At 42.7% G+C, this 26,097-nt stretch overlaps 4 protein-coding genes and 1 pseudogene across 4 annotated transcripts; all 5 read left to right on the plus strand.

Annotated features, from left to right (window-relative positions):
- LOC137014841 (transmembrane emp24 domain-containing protein 6-like) overlaps window positions 1–26,097 on the plus strand; it is a 124,614-nt pseudogene that overhangs the window by 28,349 nt on the left and 70,168 nt on the right.
- Window positions 4,499–13,554, plus strand: LOC137015565 (transmembrane O-methyltransferase homolog). The gene is made up of 4 exons (XM_067380615.1): window positions 4,499–4,705; window positions 12,240–12,510; window positions 12,602–12,798; window positions 13,243–13,554. The coding sequence occupies exons 1-4, from the start codon at window positions 4,499–4,501 to the stop codon at window positions 13,552–13,554; spliced, it is 987 nt and encodes a 328-aa protein (XP_067236716.1).
- On the plus strand, window positions 15,853–17,517 carry LOC137014552 (histone H2B-like). Its single transcript, XM_067378925.1, has one exon. It carries the CDS (start codon window positions 16,503–16,505, stop codon window positions 16,875–16,877), a length of 375 nt encoding a protein of 124 aa, XP_067235026.1. The 5' UTR covers window positions 15,853–16,502; the 3' UTR covers window positions 16,878–17,517.
- On the plus strand, window positions 23,896–24,580 carry LOC137014524 (histone H1-like). The gene has a single exon (XM_067378898.1). It carries the CDS (start codon window positions 23,908–23,910, stop codon window positions 24,526–24,528), a length of 621 nt encoding a protein of 206 aa, XP_067234999.1. The 5' UTR covers window positions 23,896–23,907; the 3' UTR covers window positions 24,529–24,580.
- On the plus strand, window positions 25,123–25,527 carry LOC137014542 (histone H2A). The gene has a single exon (XM_067378915.1). It carries the CDS (start codon window positions 25,123–25,125, stop codon window positions 25,507–25,509), a length of 387 nt encoding a protein of 128 aa, XP_067235016.1. The 3' UTR covers window positions 25,510–25,527.

Below are 26,097 nucleotides of genomic sequence, written 5' to 3' on the forward strand. Positions count from 1 at the left end.
AAAGCTCTTGGGGTTTGAACATGGTCTCTGGAGACAGAGCTGCTCTATTCTGAGAGGATCACAATCACTCCACCCTGACAATGCAAATGGGCTTTTCAGTCTCACTGTTTGATTGGTCACATGATCTGGACTGGAACACACCAGTTTCACTTCTGCTGAAAATGTCACAATGAAAATAGATATATGAAAATGTCATGAAAATCAACTGAATTCAGTCTGTTCAGTTTGATTGACAGGGATCATATATTACACCTAAAACATGATGATCATATTAAACACTGACTCATTCTCTTCAGAAACACAAGACTGATGTTGATTTAGATGATCTAGTGTTATCAGTGTTTGTCTGTGATCAGTGTTGAGTGTGATTGTGTTGTATGAGCAGCTGAAAGTCATGTTTGTTGGTTGATGAAGAAGAGCTCATGATCATGTCATGTTCAGTTCATAGAGCTATAAACACATTCAGAGCAGTGAAGCATGAGCCGCTCATGTAAAACACCCTCTGAATGCAAAAGACAGAAGAGAGATCAGGACCATATAAATTCAGAGTCCAATAGTTTTACTGACAGAGTTAAAAGAAAGGCTTTACATCACCAAATCACAGTAACAGTAAATATACAGAGTCAGACACACACATTCACACATCATTCTCTACAGGACACAACTGAATGATTCCTGCTGTATCAGTATCAATGATCTTGCTGCTCAACATTCAAACACTCGTCTATTGTTTGCTGTAGCAGTGCAGTTACTTTCAGAAACCCTCCACCTCCCCCAGCTCCACCTGTCCAGATCTGCTATGGGGTGATTCATGTTTGCTCGTACAGCAGCAGCATGTTGTGTGTGTTGGCAGTGGAAAGTCCTGTACTCTACAGCAGATATAATCAACAGCAGCAGACCAAACACATGAACATTGTCATATTCATTACCATCACAAACTCTCCAAGAATTGTCATGTCAGAAATCTAGTTCAGTCATGAAACTGAAGATGGCACAGGCTTCGATCGCTCCTTTACATGCGGTCTGTAATCGATCACATCAATACCAAATGACTCAGGCTGATTGGTCTCTGCTGATCCTGCAGCCAATGAGATCCCTTCTCAACATTTAATAGTCTGGTTCAGTGTTTGCTGTAGGATAGTCCTGCATCTATAAGAGTTCCTCAGAAATTCAGACACTTAAGAGAAGTCAACAATGATTTACCGTTCCAGATACAAAGTTACAAAAAAATGCAAATGTTTTGAAGATGTTCAATATGAAATCATCTAATACCATTAAATATGAAGTGTCTTCATAATAATATGTGTTCCCTTTCGATACTTCACTCGTACTGCGTATGGGGAAAGGTCTCCCTTTTTCCCCGCTGCTGAAGCCTTTTTCAATAACGCAGTGTAACTGCACCGTCATTGGTTCACTCATAGACAAGTTGTTGAACCAATGACGGCGCGGCATAGCTGCGCGGCCTATGGCGACAAAGCGCGCGAATATTCCCGCCGAAATGGGCGGGGTTAAGGGCTATATAAGCAGGCGTTTCGCCATAGGATTTCAGTGTTTTCTCCTTCAGCGACGACCTCATCATCTCCTCGCTGATCTCCACCTGAAGCCGAGAAGCTCGCCGCCTTCCTGACTGCTCTCGCCGCCGTCTGAAGAGGCTCCCGCAGCGGACTCGCCTGGACTCGCCGGACTGAGGACAGCGCCGGCGCCCTCTCCGACTGCAGCGTCAGCGCCGTCGCCGAGTCGCCGCCTCCCGCTTCCCGCTCCCGGCCGCTTCCTGTGTGTCCCCTGCCGCCATCCGGCGCGCTGTCTTGAGAGCTTCACCGCGGCTAAACGCCGCTCTAAAAGAGCGTATTTCAGCGGTTTTCACCGCTTCTAGAGCTTCCGCGGCCCTCGCCGCTCTAAAAGAGCCACCCAAGTGCCGTTTTCACGGCAACGGCGTCTTCTCAGATGCCCCGCCACTCTTGTGGCACGTGCAGGGCCCCCCTGCACGACGGTGATGGTCACAGCGAGTGCGTCGCTTGCCTGGGCAAGCCCCATGCAGACGGCGCGCTCGCTGGGGACTCATGCCCGCACTGCGAGTGCATGAGTCTCAGTTCCCTGCGCTCGCGGGTCGCCTTCTTCACAGAGGGTGATCTCGCCGCTCGCGCCCTCCCGTCTCCTTCCTCCCGCGAGCCGGCTAGGAAGAGACAGCGGGGCAGAGCGACCCAGCGCCAGGAGATAGGCGAGCTCACGCCGGCCCAGCTCCCGCGTGCCTCGCCCTCTCCTCCGAGGGAACCCTCTCCCGTCCTGTTCTCTCGGCCTGAGCAGCGTCCCTCTGCGGAAGCGAGTGACCTCGTCTCATTCGGTGGAACAGACGACAAGCAGGACGACTCCATGTCTCTTGCGGCTTCCGAAGCAGAAGTGTGGGCTGGCGAATCGGACGATCCCGCCCCCCCGCCTCCCTTGGAGCCCATTGAACATGGCCAGGGCATGGATGCCGAGCTTTTCCGCATCCTATCCAGAGCTGTAGAAGAGCTGGACCTCGACTGGGCCCCACCTGAGGAGCCGTCGCGCAGTCGCCTTGACGAGTGGTTCCTGCCTGGCCGCCGCCAAGCCCCTCGCCAGCGAGCAGCGCCCTTTTTTCCCGAGGTCCACGAGGAGCTGACGAAGTCGTGGCGCGCTCCGTACTCCGCCCGCCTTCATACCACGCACCGCTCCGCCCTCACTGCCATCAACGGCGCCAAGGAAAAGGGATACGAGCACCTGCCACCCCTTGACGAAGCAGTGGCTGCTCACCTCTGCCCTGACGCGGCTGTGGGATGGAAAGCTAAGAGGTCACTCCCTTCCAAGCCCTGCCGGACTACTTCCACCTTAGCTGGTCCGCTCTCTGGACGAGTCTGGGATTGACGCGCCGGCTTTCAAGGACCTTCGCAGCGCTACTGACCTTGCCCTGCGAGCCACGAAGGCTACGGCTCAGGCCATCGGCCGTTCCATGGCCAGCCTGGTAGTGTTGGAGCGCCACCTGTGGCTTAACTTGACGGAGATCAAGGACAATGACGAGACGGCCTTCTTAGACGCCCCGGTCTCTCCCTCTGGTCTCTTCGGCCCTGCAGTGGATGGCTTCACTGAACGCTTCACAGCGGCACAGAAATCGTCTCAGGCCATGAGACATTTCCTGCCCAAGCGCTCCAGCTCTGCTTCCAGCCGCCCCAGGACTGCGTCGGCTCAGCAGCACAAGCCCGCTCCACCTGCAGCACCGCAGTCAGCGCCACCTAAGGAGCAACGCCAGCGCTCGCGCTCTGCCAAGCGCCATCCCTTCCCGAGACGCCAGGGACCCCGGCCCAAGATTGTGCTGGACCCGGTGCCTCCGAAGTCATCCTGATCTGCCAGGAAGGAAGAGGATGGGGAATCGTCCCGTCGCGACCGGACCACCCCAAAAGCTCCCACGAACATTTTCCCCTCCGCCTCGTTTAAATCCGGGCGTGGGAAACATGTTTCAAGTGACAACTGGGCCCACAACTGTTGCGCCCACTCCAAACGCCGTTTTCACGGCGAACAAATTTTTATATCATCTAAAAGGGAGCAAATTTCCTCTTCCGCTACTCTCGGTGTACAACCCCCTCAGCGGCGGTCTGTCACACGATATCATTCAACCCCTTGCCACTCGGGCCGAGGCTTGGCAGGCCATCCCCGATGTGTCAGATTGGGTCATGGGGATCGTAACTCAGGGTTACTCGCTCCAGTTTGCACGCCGGCCCCCTCGCTTCGGCGGGGTGCTTCAAACTTTGGTCAATCCGGACGACGCCCATGTCCTCCGAGCCGAAGTCATGACGTTGCTAAGAAAAGGAGCTGTGGAAATAGTTCCCCCGCGGAAAGCGAGTCAGGCTTCTACAGCCGCTATTTTCTGGTCCCCAAGAAAGATGGTGGTCTCAGACCCATCCTGGATCTCAGACTTTTGAATCATTCCCTCATGAGACGGAAGTTCAAAATGCTGACACTGAAACAGATCCTCGCGCACATCTGCCCCGAGGACTGGTTCTGCTCGCTGGACCTGAAGGATGCGTATTTTCACATCCAGATAGCCCCTCGTCACAGACGATTCTTGAGATTCGCATACGAGGGAGTGGCATACCAATATACGGTCCTGCCCTTCGGGCTGTCTCTGGCTCCTCGCACTTTCACCAAGTGCATGGACGCGGCACTTTCCCCTCTCAGACAGGCGGGAATCCGAGTCCTGAATTATCTCGACGACTGGCTCATTCTAGCCCGTTCGCGAGTCGAGCTGGAACACCACAGATCCGTGCTCCTCAGCCATTTACAATGCCTGGGTCTCAGGGTCAACGCAACCAAGAGCTTGCTGTGCCCCACTCAACGAATATCGTTTCTGGGAGCAGTTTTCGACTCAGTCCATATGACGGCAGTAGTCTCGCCAGAGCGCGCTCTGACGATTCAGCAGCTCACAGCCTCAGTCAAGAACAGAGCCTGCCTCCCTCTGAAGTTTTTTCAGAGGCTGCTAGGGCTAATGGCTTCCGCCTCTCCGGTACTACAGCTCGGCCTTCTTCGGATGCGGCCTCTTCAGTACTGGTTGAAGTTCCGGGTTCCTCCCAGCGCTTGGGGCGCTGTGTGCGACGGCAGACCTGCCTTCGGCTCATGGAGCCAAGAGGAAAGCCTTCTGCACATCAACTGTCTAGAGATGCTAGCAGTGATGAAGGCCCTTCAGTTCTTTCAGGCTCATTTGACAGGGCGTCACGTTCTAGTCCAATCGGACAGTATGACAGTGGTGTCATATTTAAACCACCAGGGCGGTCTCTCGTCCAGCCGCTTATGCGCTCTGGCGAAACGTCTACTGGAATGGGCTCTTCCGAGGCTTCAGTCGCTCAGAGCGACTCATGTTCCTGGCAGGAACAATCTGGGTGCAGATATGCTGTCACGGAGCAACGTCCCCTCCGACGAGTGGACGCTCCATCCCCAGGTTGTTCTCAGGATTTGGGAGCTCTTCGGGAAGGCAAAGATAGACCTCTTCGCCTCAGAAGACAACTCTCATTGCCCAACATTTTTCTCGAAGGAGGTCGACGCTCTGGCCCATTCATGGCCCAGCACGCTCCTTTACGCTTTTCCTCCGATCGCCCTGATCCCTCAGGTCATCAGGCGCATCAGAGAAGACCAACACAGAGTCCTTCTAGTGGCCCCGCTCTGGAGGAACCAGATTTGGTCCTCGGAGCTGTTCAAGCTCTCTCTGAGAGCCCCGTGGCCGATCCCCCTGAGACGGGACCTCCTCTCTCAGGCGAACAGGGCAATCTGGCACCCACAGCCGGAGCTCTGGGCTCTGCACCTCTGGTCCCTCGATGCGAGCCTACTATCCTCCCCAGGGACGTCCTAAATACCATTTCTCAGGCTAGAGCGCCGTCCACGAGACGCCTCTACGACCAGAAATGGTCGGTCTTTGCTGACTGGTGTTCGTCACGCAACATAGACCCAATGGAGAGTGACGTATCTTCTATACTGTCTTTCCTCCAAGAACGCTTGGAAATGGGGCGCACCCCTTCCACGCTCAAGGTTTACGTAGCAGCCATTGCAGCGTTCCATGCTCCTATTGCTGGCCAATCAGTGGGACGAAACGGACTTGTCATCCGTTTCCTGAGGGGCGCTAGGCGATTGAATCCTCCTCGCCCCCTCACCGTTCCCTCCTGGGACCTGTCTTTGGTCCTCAGGGCCTTAAAAGGAGCCCCATTTGAACCAATGGGCTCAGTCGACCTCAGGCCATTGACGCTAAAAATCGCCTTGCTGTTAGCACTGGCCTCGGTTAAGCGTGTTGGCGATTTGCAGGCCCTCTCTGTGAGCCCTGCATGCCTCGAATTCGGGCCTGGAGACTCTAAGGTCGTTCTGAAACCCAGGCATGGCTACGTCCCTAAGGTGCTCTCAACGCCGTTTAGAGCTCAGGTCATCTCGCTCTCTGCTCTGCCCCCTTCGACGGAAGAGCAAGGGCTGGAGTTACTCTGCCCTGTCAGGGCATTGAGGACCTACATAGAGCGATCGCAGTCTTTCAGACAGTCAGATCAGCTCTTTGTCTGTTTTGGAGGCCGCACCAAAGGATCTCCGGTCTCAAAACAGCGCATTTCTCGTTGGATAGTGGACGCTATTACGCTGTGCTACTCCTCACTGGGAGCCGAATGCCCCATAGGAGTCAGAGCCCACTCCACTAGAGGGATGGCCTCCTCATGGGCTTGGTCCATCGGAGTTTCCATCCAAGACATCTGTGTGGCGGCCGGCTGGTCTTCGCCGTCCACCTTTGTCAGGTTTTACCATCTCGATGTCCCGACCTTACAGGCTCGAGTCCTTTCAGTGTGATTAGCGGCCTCAGATGAGCTCCGCCTCACGCTATCATGGAAATAAATTTCCTCTAAGTGTAACGCAAGGGTTCGGTAAGGGCTTGCCCTCTCGCTTGTCTTTTTGGCCCCCTCTCAGGTGTCCAAACTTCAAGCTATATCGTTCCCAGCCGTGGCACGGCGTGGTTGAATTCGTTCCCCATACGCAGTACGAGTGAAGTATCGAAAGGGAACGTACTCGGTTACTAACGTAACCTCGGTTCCCTGAGATACGGAACGAGTACTGCGATACTTGCCGTGCCACGAGGCTGCGGCTCAGGGTCGTCGCTTCAGTCGAATGACACTGAAATCCTATGGCGAAACGCCTGCTTATATAGCCCTTAACCCCGCCCATTTCGGCGGGAATATTCGCGCGCTTTGTCGCCATAGGCCGCGCAGCTATGCCGCGCCGTCATTGGTTCAACAACTTGTCTATGAGTGAACCAATGACGGTGCAGTTACACTGCGTTATTGAAAAAGGCTTCAGCAGCGGGGAAAAAGGGAGACCTTTCCCCATACGCAGTACTCGTTCCGTATCTCAGGGAACCGAGGTTACGTTAGTAACCGAGTACGTTATTTTATTAAATTATAGGGCTTGTTTTGTTTGTTTTTATTTAACTTTTGGGGGGTCCTGATAACATATCCATCATGAAATGTGGATAAACAGAAAAGGCTGCACCACTTCAGCCCCTCATTTCATTGAACAGACGTGTCATATATTGATCCGGTGTGAAGTCCAAAAACGTTTTATGTTTTCTGAGGGCGACACCATGCCATAGAGGAATAAAGAAACAATTCTATAAGTGAGTTAACTTCAGCAAAACTTGTATGTAATGTTGTATTTTCAGTGGTTTAATCAGGAACAATTACTGGGACACCATAGTAAGATTTATTGTTTCCTCTTTAAGCATTTGAGCTCATGCTGTATGTCGACGGGGAAGCAGAGGTCGTTTTGCTGTTTCACTTTTATCCTGTATTTGCTTTACTGTCTCTTTATATCATAATCGCTGTATTTATGATGTTTGAACATTGTTAAGAGTTTCTGTCATAATGTGCATCAGTGTGATCAGTGAATTTTCCTTTAAAGTGCTGCTTTTAATTTTAGCATCTCATTTTCACTCTTTCTCTGCAGGGATGAGAGAGTAGACCTTCTGATGTGTGTAAACTAATCTGACCTCACAGTTTATGATCTGGTGAAGGAGGAGGCCATCGAGTAAAAAAGGTTGAGAAACACTACACTAGTGTCATCACATGACACAATGTCAAAGTGACTGACAGATAGAGAACTCAGTTATGTAACAGACACGCCATCTAGTGATGAAGCATGGAAGTGCAATTAAAGTGACGGACTTTCCTGCAGTTACATTACATTGTAGTGGAAAGTTTTGCAGGACCAAACACCACTAACATTTATATAATATAAAGATTATGTTACATGCTTAGTACATCAAAATAAATAAATAAAGTCTCTGAAAGGTTTGATACACCATTGTGTTGTTTGTGATCCTCCATCAGCAGCTGCATTGAACACTTTCTATCATTCATTCATTCGGCAGACTCTGACACATTGTCCGTGTGTTGGGTTTAGCTCATATTTCCTCATCTCATACTTGAAATCTTGTTCTCTACACAGAAAATTATAAATGGCTATTTCATGCTCGTTAGAGATCGTCTGCTTCCAGACTGTCCATGACATCATAAACGGAAGCTTCTGGATCTCCAAGTGTAACAAATTTCTCATTTAGTTTGAAAAGTACATGTGACTGTTGACATCATAAACTGACTGCATGTCTTCAATGATAGTCTGAACGACTGAAGATGGAAGCAATAACTTAATTTCAGCCTGTAATTTCAGATAAAAGAAAGAAAGTTTCTTCAAAAATAATGTCTCATCGATATTTTCTGCACTAACCTCCAAATTCTCACTATTTCAAATACAGTATGTTCTTCTGTCATCACTGTCAATATTTTGAAAGCTTTCAGTTTCAGTCACGAGTTATGTGGCAACAATGGATTCACTTAGGTTTACCTCCATTTAATTTTTATGTTTCCTTGATACATGAGAGGTAAAGGTGGATATCACTGAAAATGATTTATCACACTGCTTAGAGGGGCATGCCACTATTCATCCCTCTTTAATGTGCACTTTAAGATGGGAATAAAAACTGAGTTAGTGTATCACATTTGGCACTACACAAGTCAACATGGCATGCAAGGTCTACTGCAGGGTACAAATGTGATCTAGGCACCACCACACACTCACTGTAGTGTCTGTAAAGATGTTTAAAGATGAACTTCCTGTTACAGGCTTGTATGCAACAATGAAGAAACAACTTAGGGGTATTGCTGTGAATCCTCATGTGCTTCACATAGGCCACTGGAGTACTGCATTGCTGCCCACATAACTGACACGCAAATGCTGACAAGTCAAAATGGACAGTCTTTGGGCACGAAAAAACTTAATTCAAAAAATCTCCACTGAAATAAAATGTCCATTAGCCTACTGTGGGCAAAGTAACATTACAATACAAACCAACAACACTAAATATTTGAACAGGAATTATTCTTACTGAGTATTCTATCGCAATCAAGCTAACTTGATCGAAGCAATCCAAAATACAGCCAACATTAATGAAACAAAACGTGTTCACAATTTACTATTTTGTTCTCTCAATTTATAAATCATGTTCATGATTTATAAATCAAGGGAATAAATTAGTAAATCGTGCGCACAATTTAGCCTACTATTTTTTTTCCTGCATGTCATATCCGGGGCTCCATACTTGTGGACTCCAGATTGAAAACCGCTTATCGAACATCAGACTAAAAAGTGCCCTGTACCTTTAAGGTTGCTCATACACTTCTGTGATAAACAGCCTGATCCTCTTGTTTGGTGTGTCAGGTGAGTCCGACAGTAACAGGTGTGAGTGTCAGCCTCTCTTTATCACACACACATACACACACACACACACACACACACACACACACACACACACACACACAGAGTGAGAGCTTCATATTCATGTCACTGGTAAGTTCTGCACCTATTTGCCTTTTTATTTATTACATGTTTAATTATGATACATAACAATTAGATTTTATGTTTTATGTCATAGCAAGACTATTAATCTGTAGAGAAATGGTTACTAAGCGATTACTAGCTAGCTTTATTCACTCTAAAATCATGTTGACATGTGTATTGTTTATGTCTTGTGGCTAAAAGAAAGGTTTAGATCGATAAATAATAAGTAAATAATCACATATTTTGGGAGAACTATCCCTTTAACTAAACCTGAAACTGCTAAATCTTGATTTTAGAACATTAAATTCAGCATGAAATAAATTCTTCATATGCATTTTCACAATACATGCTTGTTAAAGATTCCTGCATGTGTTTGTTCATTAAAAAAAAAAATAAAAAAAAAATAATAACAATAATAATTTGACCTCATAATATTGATTTAAAATGCTGTAACTGAATCTTGGTGAGCTGACACACTTCTCTCTGGTGATGTATAAGACTTCTCCAATCATTTAGTCCAATTAAAGTCACCATGAAATATGAATTTTCTGATCATAGACAGAGGGTGAACCAGCTCCAAGGTAAAAGAGTGTTTCCCCTTTAAAAACACATTTACATAGATTTACAGTGGGTATGGAAAGTGTTCAGACCCCCTTCAATTTTTCACTCTTTGTTATATTGCAGCCATTTGCTAAAATCATTTAAGTTCATTTTTTTCCTCATTAATGTACACACAGCACCCCATATTGACAGAAAAACACAGAATTGTTGACATTTTTGCAGATTTATTAAAAAAGAAAAACTGAAATATCACATGGTCCTACGTATTCAGACCCTTTGCTCAGTATTTAATAGAAGCACCATTTTGATCTAATACAGCCATGAGTCTTTTTGGGAAAGATGCAACAAGTTGGATTTGGGGATCCTCTGCCATTCCTCCTTGCAGATCCTCTCCAATTCTGTCAGGTTGGATGGTAAACGTTGGTGGACAGACATTTTTAGGTCTCTCCAGAGATGCTCAATTGGGTTTAAGTCAGGGCTCTGGCTGGGCCATTCAAGAACAGTCACGGAGTTGTTGTGAAGCCACTCCTTCGTTATTTTAACTGTGTGCTTAGGGTCATTGTCTTGTTGGAAGGTAAATCTTCGGCCCAGTCTGAGGTCCTGAGCACTCTGGAGAAGGTTTTCGTCCAGGATATCCCTGTACTTGGCCACATTCATCTTTCCCTCGATTGCAACCAGTCGTCCTGTCCCTGCAGCTGAAAAACACCCCCACAGCATGATGCTGCCACCACCATGCTTCACTGTTGGGACTGTATTGGACAGGTGATGAGCAGTGCCTGGTTTTCTCCACACATACCGCTTAGAATTAAGGCCAAAAAGTTCTGTCTTGGTCTCATCAGACCAGAGAATCTTATTTCTCTCCATCTTGGCAAACTCCATGCGGGCTTTCATGTGTCTTGCACTGAGGAGAGGCTTCCGTCGGGCCACTCTAGCATAAAGCCTTGACTGGAGGAGGGCTGCAGTGATGGATGACTTTCTACAACTTTCTCCCATCTCCCGACTGCATCTCTGGAGCTCAACCACAGTGATCTTTGGGTTCTTCTTTACCTCTCTCACCAAGGCTCTTCTCCCTTGATAGCTCAGTTTGGCCAGACGGACAGCTCTAGGAAGGGTTCTGGTCGTCCCAAACGTCTTCCATTTAAGGATTATGGAGGCCACTGTGCTCTTAGGAACCTTAAGTGCAGCAGAATTTTTTTTTGTAACCTTGGCCAGATCTGTGCCTTGCCACAATTCTGTCTCTGAGCTCTTCAGGCAGTTCCTTTGACCTCATGATTCTCATTTGCTCTGACATGCACTGTGAGCTGTAAGGTCTTATATAGACAGGTGTGTGACTTTCCTAATCAAGTCCGAATCAGTATAATCAAACACAGCTGGACTCAAATGAAGGTGTAGAACCATCTCAAGGATGATCAGAAGAAATGGACAGCACCTGAGTTAAATATATGAGTGTCACAGCAAAGAGTCTGAATACTTAGGACCATGTGATATTTCAGTTTTTCTTTTTTAATAAATCTGCAAAAATGTCAACAATTCTGTGTTTTTCTGTCAATATGGGGTGCTGTGTGTACATTGAGGAAAAACAATGAACTTAAATGATTTTAGCAAATAGCTGCAATATAACAAAGAGTGAAAAATTTATGGGGGTCTGAATACTTTCCGTACCCACTGTACATTCAATAGTTTCAGGTTAAATGTCAACCTACACATCCCAGCATAAACACTCCTGATCAATTATTTCTTATTAAATTATTTACATTCACAAACCACTGTTAATTTTTATCAGAAAATCAAGCTTACTGTATGAGGGATTTTCGCACAGCAGTAAAAAAGAGAGCTCCCTTTATGATCAATAAAATCTGTCATCGTCATGATCTCACAAAGTTCTGTTATAATCAATGAAGCTGACGGCACAATGAATCTCTTATTTACAGAACTGTTTGTTATAACGAGAGGATTTTTGAGTGTTTTTGTTCAGTCCTAACTTAAACACCTCTGATTGGCTGTTGCATTTTGAAGAAATCAAAATATGTGATTGGCTACATTGCTCAATGCTGCAAAACATGTTGTAAATAGAAACCTTTGACGTTCTCCAGCGAGCAAACACATATATGCACTGGATCATTTGCCAAATCTGTTTCACCAGTATGTTATTATTACAGAGAAAACTGATCCTAGACCAGCAGTTATGGGCAGATTTTCCCTCTGAATCAATCAGAAGCAGCAGCAGTGTCTGTCACTGTCACTTCTTCCATTTGATCATGACTGTAAGGTTTCCAGAGCGCCTCTTGTCCTGACCGCTCCTCTGTTCCTGTTAGGTCACTGATGGTCAGATGTCTCTGCTGGTGTTCTCCGTGCCTCTGCTCCTGGTTGTGGCCGTGATGAAGGCTCTTTCCTGCTCACCGCTGTCAGCCCTGTGCCGTCAGGTGTATTCTGGCATATTGAAGCTTTTACACAGGAAGGTCTGTGTCAGCTCCACTCATGCCTTTGTCTTCTCCAACTGCACCCACGGACAGGCTCAGAGTGTTCTGCTGACCTTTGACCTGTATTCCACCACACACGCCTCCTCCAACATTGGCCCTCAGAAAGGTCAGACACTGGAGTCTGTTGATGCTTTATTTAACAGATAATATTCCTCTAATCTTCTACTCTGTAGTAACACGTCCTCTTGTCGTTGTAGGAGAGTTTCTGGATGAGATTGTGGCGCGTGAAGCTCCGCTGAGGGTTTTGGAGTTGGGGACACACTGTGGCTACGCTTCAGTCAGGATTCTGCGTCTGCTCCCTCCGTCTGGAAAACTGCTGACTGTAGAGCTGGATCCTCTGACAGCAGATCGAGGGGAGGAGATCATACTAGTGGCAGGCTTCAAAAACCAGCAGGTATTACATCATCGCTTTCGATTTTCATCATTAGTTGCTTTGTATCGACTCCCAATATTGGTGAGATAACTCAAAAAAACTAATAAATACTGTTCAACCACCTTCATGTGCAAACTTAGTGTGTATCAATCAATCATAGCACACATAATCCAAACCCCTTCACACACCGACGATAAATGCAGGATGAACAGAGTCTGATCCCATAGTCTCTCCAATATCAGCTGAAGCAAATATCTCTGAACACATAAAAAGTCTGTCCCAAAAAGATATTCCAACGCTCACAGTGATGTGTCTATATTCAAACAGCCACCAAACACTAGTGATCGAAACTTTTACAAATCTTTTATTTTGAATCACTGGTTCAGAGCGTGTTTCAAACTGCCAAAGTCACATGATTTCAGTAAACGAGGCCCAAAATCTTAAAATCAGCATGTTTTTGCTCAGTTTCAGGTGCTGACATGCTCCTCGGCTGAGGCCATCTCTTCTTTACGCTCTCACACTGGGAATGATGGTCTGGATCTGGTTCTAATGGATCATGACCCTGAGCTTTACCTTCAAGACCTGCTGGCCTTACAGAGAGGGAATCTGCTCTCTTCCTCCTGTGTTGTGTTGATCAACAGAGCTCTGACGCCTGGAGCTCGAGACCTTGTGGAGCACGTGACAGCCAGACCGCAGAGCTTCAGCGTGGGCAGACAACTGCATGGACTGATGGAGATACGCTGCCACACAGGAATGAGTCCTAAACCCCAGAACTGAGCACTTCTGGTTACATCGACCCAAAGTCAGTGGGTTTTTGATTAAATCCCTGAAATAATGTGTGGTTAACACAAGTTCAAGATATTTTCAGGTTTTAATCTACGTTAAACATGTCAAACAGGAAAACTCTACTCATTTACTTTCATATGCTTGTTTAATTTTGTCTTCTGATAAGATCTTGCAGTTGTCTTTACTTTATTTATGGTGTTTACTGAGGTTAGTCTTTAAATATCACTTCATATATTAAGCCACGTTAAGAGCTTTCTCATGTTAAGTGTTTTAGAAAGTCACATTCCACCTGTATGAAACACATTTACACATTAATCACACACACACACACACACACACACACACACACACACACACACACACACACATACATATATATATATATATATATATATATATTTTATATTGTTATATATTATATTTTGTATTTTTTTAATTATTATTATTGTATATCTATGTGACCCTGGACCACAAAACAGTTGAAGTTGAATAAATAAGCTTTCCACTGATGTGTGGTTTGTTAGGATAAGACGATATTTGGCCGAGATTTGAAAATCTGGAATCTGAAGGTGTAAAAAAAAAAAAACAATCTAAATATTGAGAAAATCCCCTTTAAAGTTGTCCAAATTAAGTCCTTATCAATGCATATCCACTCAAAAAAAAAAAAACATTTTAATATGTTTATGGTAGAACATTTACAAAATATCTTCATGGAACATGATCTTTATTTAATATCCTAATGATTTTTGGCATAAAAAAAAAAAAAAAAAAATCGATAAATGTGACCGATACAATGTTTTGTTGGCTATTGCTACAAATATAACTGTGCGACTTGTTTTGTGGTCCAGGATCTCATATAGATGTAATTTTTAATTTGTAATTTAACTTAACTTAACTTTTTTATTTAGAATGTCCTGTTGGGAAAACTTAATAGCTGCACGTTGTTTTGCACTTTAAGACAAAACATGTTTTTTGTGTTTCATATTCAAGAGATTATAAACTAGATGCAGCCTTTTTGGGGTTTGTGTCAAATGTTCTTCGACTTTTATACATAATAAATTAGTTTATGAATAAAGATTGATCTGATGAAAGCAGTTATTTTGAGTTAGATGCCAAATGTTCTCCTCCTATTCAAATTTGATACTGAAGGGGTGCATACAACATATTTGCTGCACATTCAAATAAAATGAGAAAAAAGAAAAGGAAAAAAAAAAAAAACTGTGGAAAATAAATGCAGAACATGTTCACATAGGACACTATTAACAGAAATATATGCATGAAACCATTCATAATGATTTGGGCACAAATGGGTTAATTAACTCATCCACAGATTTATCAAATCATCTAGCTACTCTCTAATAGCAGCATGGTCTGTTTGAAACTTTAAGAGACCTACTTAAATCTCAGAGGCCTGAAATCATTTATATGCTGCACATATATCTGAACTGTCTAATAAATATACTAAACTGCCACATGTTATTGTCTTTCAGTATCTCTGTATATGATATGACAATGTTATAATATTATCTTTGTCAAATAAATCTTATAAAACTTAATTTTCATACTAAACAAAGCACAGGCCTCGTTAGATCAGTGTTAGGGTGAAATCACAGTCTTTTGTGCTCGAGCTATATTGAGGGGAGGGGCGTGTTGCGCTTTGTGACGCGGTACTGGTTTCTCTCAGGTCCTGTAAGCAAATGTAAAAGTCCTCCTACTAACACACTTATTTATCATTCTTTATCATTGCTTGATAGAGTTGTGTTAAACATGTCTGGAAGAGGCAAAGGCGGTAAAGGACTCGGAAAAGGAGGCGCCAAGCGTCACCGTAAAGTTCTGCGCGATAACATCCAGGGAATCACCAAACCCGCCATCCGTCGTCTCGCTCGCCGTGGCGGTGTCAAGCGCATCTCCGGTCTGATCTACGAGGAGACCCGCGGAGTGTTGAAGGTGTTTCTGGAGAACGTCATCCGCGATGCCGTCACCTACACCGAGCACGCCAAGAGAAAGACCGTGACCGCCATGGATGTTGTGTACGCGCTGAAGCGACAGGGACGCACTCTGTACGGCTTCGGAGGATAAACTTCTCAAATCAGGAACAACTACACCAACCCAACGGCTCTTTTCAGAGCCACCCACTCTCTCACATAAAGAGTCTGAAATGTAGTTGATAAAATGTTTCTTGGATTCAGAGAAAGTGTTACTAAATATAAATTTCATAGTAAAAAATCGGGATTAGTAATAACTTTCCTTTTAGTTCTCTTTAACGATGATACCCAGAATATGTTGGTTTAAGTGGCGCACAAAGACCTAGTTGTAGTATTACATAGGGCTGGGAATCGATTCCAAAAAGACCTTTTGTAATGTTACACAATATTTAACAATTTAACTTTAAATGAGATTAGAATAGGACCAAAGTTAGCAGAGTAGAAAATGCAGAAAACATTAACGAAACTAGTGTTTGTTTTACACAAATGGGCTTGTATTTATTATTCGTGTAGTTTCAACAGTTTCATGAATCAATGAAGTCTCGAGGAAAAACTGCTTTTAAAGGATGTCTGACTGATAATGGTCTCTTTCCTCCAACACTCCCTCAATGGGTCTAAAATGTTTTTAAAATTACACGATGGTTCACAATATTTGTCTAGAACCGCTTATTTTCTCAAACTAGTAATAAAAAGAGCGGGAAACGAAACAAAGGAAACAGTCAGGGTGTAGTTCAAACTTTGAGCGGTTGGCGGCGGCGAATGTGATTGGCCCTCATTCCGCTTGTGACGCTTTGAGTTGTCCAATGAAATACGAGTTTATGGGTTTGGCCTATTAAAAGAGGCAATCAGATAGTTCCTGTATCTCTTTGAAAATTAGCATAGGGCGGTCAATAAATGCCTCTGTGTCGCTTCTAACATTACATTGCTTTGTGAAGTTTGTTTTCAAAAAGCATCATGCCTGAACCAGCAAAGTCCGCGCCTAAGAAGGGCTCCAAGAAGGCCGTCACGAAGACCGCCGGTAAGGGAGGAAAGAAGCGCAGAAAGTCCAGGAAGGAGAGCTACGCTATCTACGTCTACAAAGTCCTGAAGCAGGTTCATCCTGACACCGGCATCTCTTCCAAGGCGATGGGCATCATGAACTCTTTCGTCAACGACATCTTCGAGCGCATCGCCGGTGAGTCGTCTCGTCTCGCTCACTACAACAAGCGCTCCACCATCACTTCTAGAGAGATCCAGACCGCTGTGCGTCTGCTGCTGCCCGGAGAGCTGGCCAAACACGCCGTGTCCGAGGGCACCAAGGCCGTCACCAAGTACACCAGCTCCAAGTAGAGATTCAACCGAGACTCTCAGCGACCCAAAGGCTCTTTTAAGAGCCACCCAACTTTTCCTTAAAGAGTTTCTGTTGTTTGTAGAACTAAATATATTTTTTTGAAAAAAAAAAAAAATGAGTTTGAAATAAGTGGATTTTCTAAAGTGTTACGAAATTTTATCCGAGTCTAATTCGTCGTTGTTCAGTGACAGTAACTCAGGTTTTTTTTTTTTTTTTTTTTCCTTCTGTATATCCAGGTAAACTATGGGGGTTTGGAATGATGTGGATAAAGAAAAGGTTTTCACTGTTGGACAAATTATTTATTTAAACTGATGAAATCTCAATTTTAGCTCTCAAATGTTCGTAAGTTACAAAGCATGTGATTATAAGGCTCATTACTGTAGACAGGAGCATTTGGGCCTAGTTAAGTTGACTTCTGGTTCATAGTAATAGTCATTATTTTAGTGAAATTCTCTTGTCAGGAGGGTGTTTTTACAATAAAGTCTGATAAATCTTTCACTCTTTGGATTTCTCATTGTCAGTTTATTATGGACTAATGCCCTGCAGCTGTCTGAAAATGTTAATTAAAGTATCTTTCAAATGATGATGACTGAAGGACAATAATGAGAACTGAATATTACACCGATGTCACTGTACTGGAGCAGCTATTATGATGCTTAATGAAAGAAATTAAGTTTGGAAGTATTGGTGAAAATATGGCATATTTAGAGGTTTATGAGCAATTTTATGTAGGCCGGTCTTTGACCAGCAACACCACAAGTGTGACTTAGTATCATTTTGTACCAAATAAAATAATTTCAAAAAAAGCTAGTTACACATTAAAGCACACTAGTGTGAACAATTGTAACGAATATATTGAAATTTAATTCAATTGAAATGTTCTAAAACGTGAAAATGTCCAGTTTGCTTAACATTGCTGGAACGTTATCTTAAGGTTAGCATAAAATTCCTGCAATGTTCTTTTGACCTTCATTTTATTAATAATACAACATTCTAGGAATGTTGATTTGTAACGGTCCAAGAACGGTAAAATGTTCACATTCTTTAAGGTTAAATGTTATTTTATGGTTAGAATAATGTTCCTGCACTAGGGGTGTAACAAGATTTCTAGCGGAGTTGCTTCAATTGTAAACTATTGTAAACATCTGCTCTGCTCATCCAGCACAAGCTGCAGAGTCGCACACAGTGCAGCAGGAATCACAGTTCTCTGATCATGTGACGAGAGTAAGGCAAGATCACTGATCACAGTATTGCCCAACTGAGTGTCTGAGTGCCTAAGCGTCTGATAAATGTCTCATCTTGTAGAGCACGCTCAGCACTGCCGCTTTTGAATTTCAAAGCGAAAGTAAAACACAAGCTCCCTGATGCACGCAAAATAAGGTCTGAAGAGACTCATGTGAAATCATACAGAAGATAGACACTAATGTTTTAATTTATTTAATTAATAAACTAACCCTTTAAAGGTGATTATTACTCTTAAGCCAAGCAATTAACAAACAGCCCAACTGGACATGTACATACAACCACACATTCACACTAGACACACACAAACAAACCAACTGGACAGTCTTACAAACATACCTAAATAACTGAAACATCTATCAACTAAAATGGTGTGTTTGATCCGGGTTGGAGTTAAACTCTGCAGGACAGTAGCCCTCCAGCCGCAGGGTTGGACACCCCTGTTCTACCATAAAATGAGCGGCGTGAAACTCTGCAAGAAAAAATCTAGTTAAAATTGCAAAAATGTAGTTAACTAAACATCATAATTTCAGTTTTACAAGTGAATATTAACATTGGCACATTTATTTATTATTGACCAGTACAGGGAGCCCAGTTCACATTGAGACACCATTCATTGTCAATACTGTGGATAATCCTGATTTTATACCCATGTCTCAGAAGATACAACTCATAAAATCCAAAGTACATCAAATATTTCAAAAATCCCTTTGAATATGTTTTACTTAAATCCAGATGATATAAAAAATGACATGAAATTATTTTTTGCTGATCATTTTCCTTTCTTGCATGTTTAAGGGTTAAAGAATTTGGACATTTTACCGTTCTTGGAACATTACAAATCAACATTCCTAGAATGCTGTATTGTTAATAAAATGTAGGTCAAAAGAACATTGTAAGAACGTTATGCTAACCTTAAGAAAACGTTCCAGCAATGTTAAGCAAACTGGAATTTCCACGTTTTTAGAACATTTCAAATCACCGTTCCCACAACCAAAACAGAACGTTTGGAAACATAACATTGTTACCTGGGGATGTGTCCAGTGTGTCTGGATCTGTACCGTGATCCTCACCTGCTGCCCTGCGGTCATAACTGTCTGCTGTGTCTGCGCAGACTCAAGAGCCAACTGCGTTCAGCTCTCGTTTAGTGAGGTCTGATCGCGCTCTGACAACAGCAGTGATGTCTCGCGCTTATACTTCAATGAGTGCTGAACGCAGTTGGACATAGTGGTGTATTAGAGGTAAAAAATTATATAAATACCTTCTTAGGCGCGGACTTTGCTGGTTCAGGCATGATGCTTTGAACTACACCCTGACTGTTTCCTTTGTTTCGTTTCCCGCTCTTTTTATTATTAGTTTGAGGAAATAAGCGATTCTAGACAAAAACTGTGAAACATCGTGTGATTTTAAAGCCCTTTAGACCCATTGAGGGAGTGTTGGAAGAAAGAGACCATTATCAGTCAGACATCCTTTAAAAGCAGTTTTTCCTCGGGGCTTCATTGATTCATGAAACTGTTGAAACTACACGAATAATAAATAAAAGCCCATTTGTGTAAAACAAATACCAGTTTCGTTAATGTTTTCTGTATTTTCAACTCTGGTCCCATTCTGATTGTGCGCCACTTGAACCAACATGTTCTGTGTATCATCATTAAAAAGAACTAAAAGAAAAGTTATTACTATTCTCGATATTTTACTGTGAAATAGTTTATTATTAGTAAAAAAAAAAAAAAAAAAAAATTCTGAAACCAAAAAACAAAGCATTTTATCAACTACATTTCAGACTCTTTATGTGAGAGAGTGGATGGCTCTTAAAAGAGCCGTTGGGTTGGTGTAGTTGTTCCTGATTTGAGAAGTTTATCCTCCGAAGCCGTACAGAGTGCGTCCCTGTCGCTTCAGCGCGTACACAACATCCATGGCGGTCACGGTCTTTCTCTTGGCGTGCTCGGTGTAGGTGACGGCATCGCGGATGACGTTCTCCAGAAACACCTTCAACACTCCGCGGGTCTCCTCGTAGATCAGACCGGAGATGCGCTTGACACCGCCACGGCGAGCGAGACGACGGATGGCGGGTTTGGTGATTCCCTGGATGTTATCGCGCAGAACTTTACGGTGACGCTTGGCGCCTCCTTTTCCGAGCCCTTTACCGCCTTTGCCTCTTCCAGACATTGTTGTAATTCACACGATCTGATCGCAACTGAGCGCCTGAATGTCCGCAGAGCGAACAAGAAGAGCTTTTACAATCACTTACAGGACCTTGTTGAAACACATGAAGGCGGAGCTATACCACGTCATATGATTCGCGTGGTTCATTTCAAAATGTGACAGAAGCGTTTATCAAATATATTAAATCTCGAAAGAGTGAGTGGATGAACAAGACATACTTACGAAAATTAACCTTTTCTTTTTTTGTAGTAACCATGGATTAACCATGTTTTTTTATAGTAAACCATAGTAACTACACAATGAACCATGGTTTAACTATGGTATTACTACAGTAACCATGGTGTAACTATGGCCTGTTGCAGTAAGACCATAGTAACCCAGCTAACAATATACCATGGTAAGCCGATAGTGGATAGTCTGTCTAGTGTTTCTACTGAGTGCTACAGGACATCTTTATTTTATTTATATATTTTTTTTTATATAAATGTATTTTTATGGTTAAAAATAATAAAAAATAATGAGACTACTTTAATATATTTAACGAAAGCAAAGTGTTGGAATTAAAAAAATACTGTGTCTGCATATAAGCACGGCTTAAAATGAAATAATTAGGTTGTGTTCCTAAACAAAATAATTCAAACTCTAGATTAGAAGTTTATTTTTGTGACGCATAACGTGTTTTAATGGGCGTGCCCTTTGAACATTCGAGTCACGTGGAGCAAGCGCGAGACAGCAGAGTTGCCATGGAAACGGAGAAACAACAACTGCAAAACTCCCGTCTCTCGCTGTTGTTTCACTGCTTTCAGGTGAGTTTAGTTTATAAAATCACACAAATAATATATAAAACTCAACCGTTTTCAGAAGAGGTATGCTAACTCTATCGATTGAACTCTTATTTATGAAAATGTGTTTTTTATGAATATGTTATGTGTAGATGAGAGGTTTACATATGTTTTGTATGTAATTTGTATGTACTGTTTTTACTATTGGTGACGTCACATGAGGCGCAAAAATCAAAACTAGTTCAAACGTTTGATCTCATGATAAATAAACATTATTCTGTAATTTTAGGAGTGACAAAAAAAAAAACATCTACAACAAAGATAAAACTGACATTTCTAAAGGGATCTGCTGACAGAGAAGAAGGAAAACTCACAAAATAACTTCATATGCATTTTATACAATATATTTCACAGCACATTACATATATTACAGTACAATAACGTTGGAAATATTACTGTTTTTATTGTTTTTGAAAGAATTCTTTTGTAATTGTGTATATATATATATATATATATATATATATATATATATATATATATATATATATATATATTTTTTTTTTTTTTTTTTTTTTTTTTTAAATTTATTTTAAGAAAGCTTTGACGTCCAAACGTAAGTGACATTGTATGAGCAATAATTTAAAGATTAAGATTAAGATTTTATCAAAAAATTGTATGAGCCCCTTTCAAGAATAAGTAAAGGATAATACAGTCTGTCGGTCATATAATGTGTCTTTCTGTCCTGATCACCCTTTTAGGGTTATTTGTGATAACACCGGCTGAATGGACATTATTACATGGCTAGATGATTGTTCAACTGACTAATAACAACTGTATTCCAGCAAGCTGTGTATTAATATTGTGTAGGTCCTGAGTCCATATGGGGTGAAGGTGAAGACAGAACAAACTAAAGCTGGACTGTAGCCTACTAGAGTCTGGACTATATGATAGACGTCATACTGACACCTACTGGCATGGATGCAGCATGACAAGTTTTTGACAAGAGGGGCATTGTCTTCTCCAAGAAAAAGTGTGGAGGATTCATCTGGCTTTCATCAGCCCCATGAGGTGACTCCATGGAGAATACATCAGCTTTCTTTTGGCCTCTGATAGACTGAACTCTTCATCTCATGTGAGTTGATATCATTTTAAACATTCTTTTTTTTTTTTTTTTCTTGTGAATGTATTTTGTAGCATGCGTAAAACTGTCCCAATGAAAGAAACTTTTTTACTTTTAATGAATTTGTAATCAAGGTTTCCCATGTTTTATAAGACTAGATCTGCAAAAACTAATCAATAAAATCTAGGTAATATTATTGATAATGAACATAATCGTCTACAGATTTCATTAGCACATCAAAACACAGCACAGTAGAAAAATATCAATAATTCTGACTAAAATACACATTTTGCTAAAAAAAAAAAAAAATAGTTAGAAATTAAGTGTAGGTTTAAAACCCTGCATGCAACACAACTATAATCATATTTATGAGAGCAGTAACAGTAAATGCACTATTGTTGGAATTGCTCATTAATATAATATAATTGTATGATTATAATTGAATGATTGTGCTTGTTCCTCATACCTCGTACAAGTTAACATTTTGTGCTTTTGTTTTTTCACTATTTTTAATGAAGTTGTTTTCATTTCTGTTATAAATTAGCAATCAAACTGTTGTTTTTAGGTTTAGAATGTGATGTTTGTATTTGAACTCTTTAATGCTGATAAGTTATAATGTACAGCAGAGCCTGAACACATACAGTCACTATATAGGCATTATTTTACACATTGTCTAATGGACAACACTGGGCATGATGTGGACTGACATTGTTTAAAACAATGGATTAGAACATGTGTTAATTAAAAAAATCAATGTATAATTTATTTAAATTTGTCATCCAGTTAATAAAAAAAATACATTGACAGATACATTGTTTATCAAAATAATTGTTAGTTGCAGCCCTACATAAAGAGGAGGTAGGAGGTATAATGCTGTGTATGTGCAATAAGTCATGTTTATTTATACATGTAATTAATTTCTATAGAGATAGTACATTATTACAGTGAAACAATTAGCTTTTTATTTTGTAAATTAGCCGAAATCCATTGGAGAAACAAATATAATAATTTACATTTTATTTAGTAATATGATGTACATCAGCTAAAGAAAACGTATTTTAGTTAAAACATTAATACTTGCGTGATCAGACTTAGGCTACATATTTAGTTATTATTATTATTATTATTAAATGGAGAGATGATCTGCTAAGTGAAGATGAGGGTCAGACAGGAGAGTCACAAACAGACTCGGATCCTCCGGATGATGTTCGTGTGCTTCAAGCTGCCCAAAACAACAGCTGTATGAAAGCCTCCTCACGCCCCTCACTAATGCTGATTTCATTAAAGTCGCTTTCAGACTGTTTTCTGAACACACAGCGGACGCGTTCAGGCTTTTATCAACTTTTCCATTAAAACTATCCATCAAATTTACACGCGGCTTTTCCCCGTGGCTGATGATGGACTTGGATTTGGTCTGACGGAGGCAAAAGAAGCATTTCCTCTCCGCGTATTTTATTCCCCAGTGAAAGTTCAGAACCTCTGCTCGGTGCTCACTTTGTTTTTACTGCGACAAACTATTTTACCGCTTCAGTTTTGCCCCAAATGTAAGAGAAGAAAACACAATCGTGAGGGGCTCGTGGAGGCGCATAGACACCGAGCAGGGCGGGTTGAGTCTATAAGGTTCTCATGTGTTATTTAAGAGCGCAGCGGCGCTCGAGCGCTTATCATTGCTGAAACCAGACAGCGTTTGAAAGACTGTAGATCCGATCAGAGAGAGAGATGGCAGAAACCGCTCCAGCCCCGGCTGCTGCCGCCCCGGCCAAAGCGCCCAAGAAGAAGTCAGCTGCGAAAGCCAAGAAAGCAGGTCCAGGCGTCGGTGAGCTCATCGTCAAAGCTGTGTCCGCATCCAAGGAGAGGAGCGGCGTGTCTCTCGCCGCCCTGAAGAAAGCTATCGCCGCCAGTGGCTACGACGTGGAGAAGAACAACTCCCGCGTCAAGATCGCCATCAAGAGCCTGGTGACTAAAGGCACCCTGGTGCAGGTCAAAGGGACCGGCGCTTCGGGCTCATTCAAGCTCAACAAGCAGAAAGCCGAGATCAAGAAGAAGCCGGCCAAGAAAGCGGCTCCTAAAGCGAAGAAGCCCGCGGCCAAGAAACCCGCTGCTGCCAAGAAGCCCAAGAGCGCAGCGGCAAAGAAGCCCGCCGCCAAGAAATCGCCCAAAAAGGCCAAGAAACCCGCCGCCACAGCCGCTAAGAAGGCGACGAAGAGCCCCAAGAAGGCGAAGAAGCCAGCAGCCGCTAAGAAAGCAGCCAAGAGCCCCAAAAAGGCCAAGGCGGCTAAACCTAAGGCGGCAAAGCCTAAAGCCGCCAAGCCTAAAAAGGCAGCGCCCAAAAAGAAATAAAGTCTTTACTGTTTCTCCTCAACGGCTCTTTTAAGAGCCACCCACCAACTCTGAATAAAGAGCAAAATTCGTGTATCTTATAGCGTTTAAAGTAAATAAAGATAAGATTTTTGATCTTACACTGCATTCAAAACAGATAAGCCACCCAGTTCTGAAAATAAACTCGAATAAACCATTTTTATATATAAGATGATTAAAAGATGATATGGGTTCAGGCCGTGATCACAGTCCTAATGGGATGTTGTACAATACAGACATTTACAGGCAACACTCGGCTGGAAAACTATAACAATACAAACAACAGTGAAAACACAACAGGAACATAATACTGTACAGTATCAGATCAAAAAAAAAAAAAATATATATATATATATATATATATAAATGGTTTCATGATCAGAAATATGTGTGCATACATAATTATTCCGGCAGAAAGGGGGGTGGGCTTTGGAGGGAAGTTCAGTGATTGGTTCGAATCTTTACAGACTCTAAACCAATGAGCGACTGACACTCTAGTTTAAAGACAGTATGTGGAGACCAGAAATCTCATTCTGTTCTTTCTGTCTGCGAAAGTAATATTAACTGTAAGTAAAAATGAGTGGACGAGGCAAAACCGGAGGCAAAGCAAGAGCTAAGGCTAAGACTCGCTCATCCAGAGCAGGACTGCAGTTCCCCGTCGGCCGTGTTCACAGGCTTCTCCGCAAAGGCAACTACGCCGAGCGCGTCGGTGCTGGTGCTCCTGTTTATCTGGCGGCTGTGCTCGAGTATCTTACCGCTGAGATCCTGGAGTTGGCTGGAAATGCCGCTCGGGACAACAAGAAGACCCGCATCATCCCCCGTCATCTGCAGCTGGCGGTGCGCAACGACGAAGAGTTGAACAAACTTCTGGGCGGAGTGACCATCGCTCAGGGCGGTGTGCTGCCCAACATCCAGGCTGTGCTGCTGCCCAAGAAGACCGAGAAACCCGCCAAATCCAAATAAGCAGATTGTCTGTTTCATTGAAACCCAAAGGCTCTTTTAAGAGCCACCCATTTCATCTGATATAGAGTGTTTTTCTTTGTTTAAAAGCATCATAAACTATTGGTTAAGAAGAGAGAAAATAAGATCCATCAATCCAGTAAAATGTAGGGTTTTTTTTTTTTTTTTTTTTTTTTTTTTGGAATGAGCACATGATGATTGATCCCTTGATGTGTCTGTTAGAGATCGTTTGTTAGGAGGCGTGTAGGATCGCCAACATACCCTTATCCATAAATATTAAAATACATTTATTTTCCTGCTCTAATAATGTATTGAATATTATTTTGATAGATTACCCAAAATAAAAACCAATATACATATCAGCGTATATAACCGAAATGGGTCATTGTTACTCTGGGTGTTTTGTTTTTTTTTAATTATTATCACGGCCGCACGCGGCTTTATATATTTTAGACTTTATACTGATTTTATACAGACCATAATGTGTTTTTGTTCTAATCCAAAATCTGCACAACCACTGGGAATTAAGTGTTTCAGAATAAATAAAATAAATACAATGTGAGTATAAAGCCCATGGAGGTGTCATCTGAG

Source organism: Chanodichthys erythropterus, chromosome 24, assembly GCF_024489055.1.
Source record: "Chanodichthys erythropterus isolate Z2021 chromosome 24, ASM2448905v1, whole genome shotgun sequence".
Classification (NCBI taxonomy): domain Eukaryota; kingdom Metazoa; phylum Chordata; class Actinopteri; order Cypriniformes; family Xenocyprididae; genus Chanodichthys; species Chanodichthys erythropterus.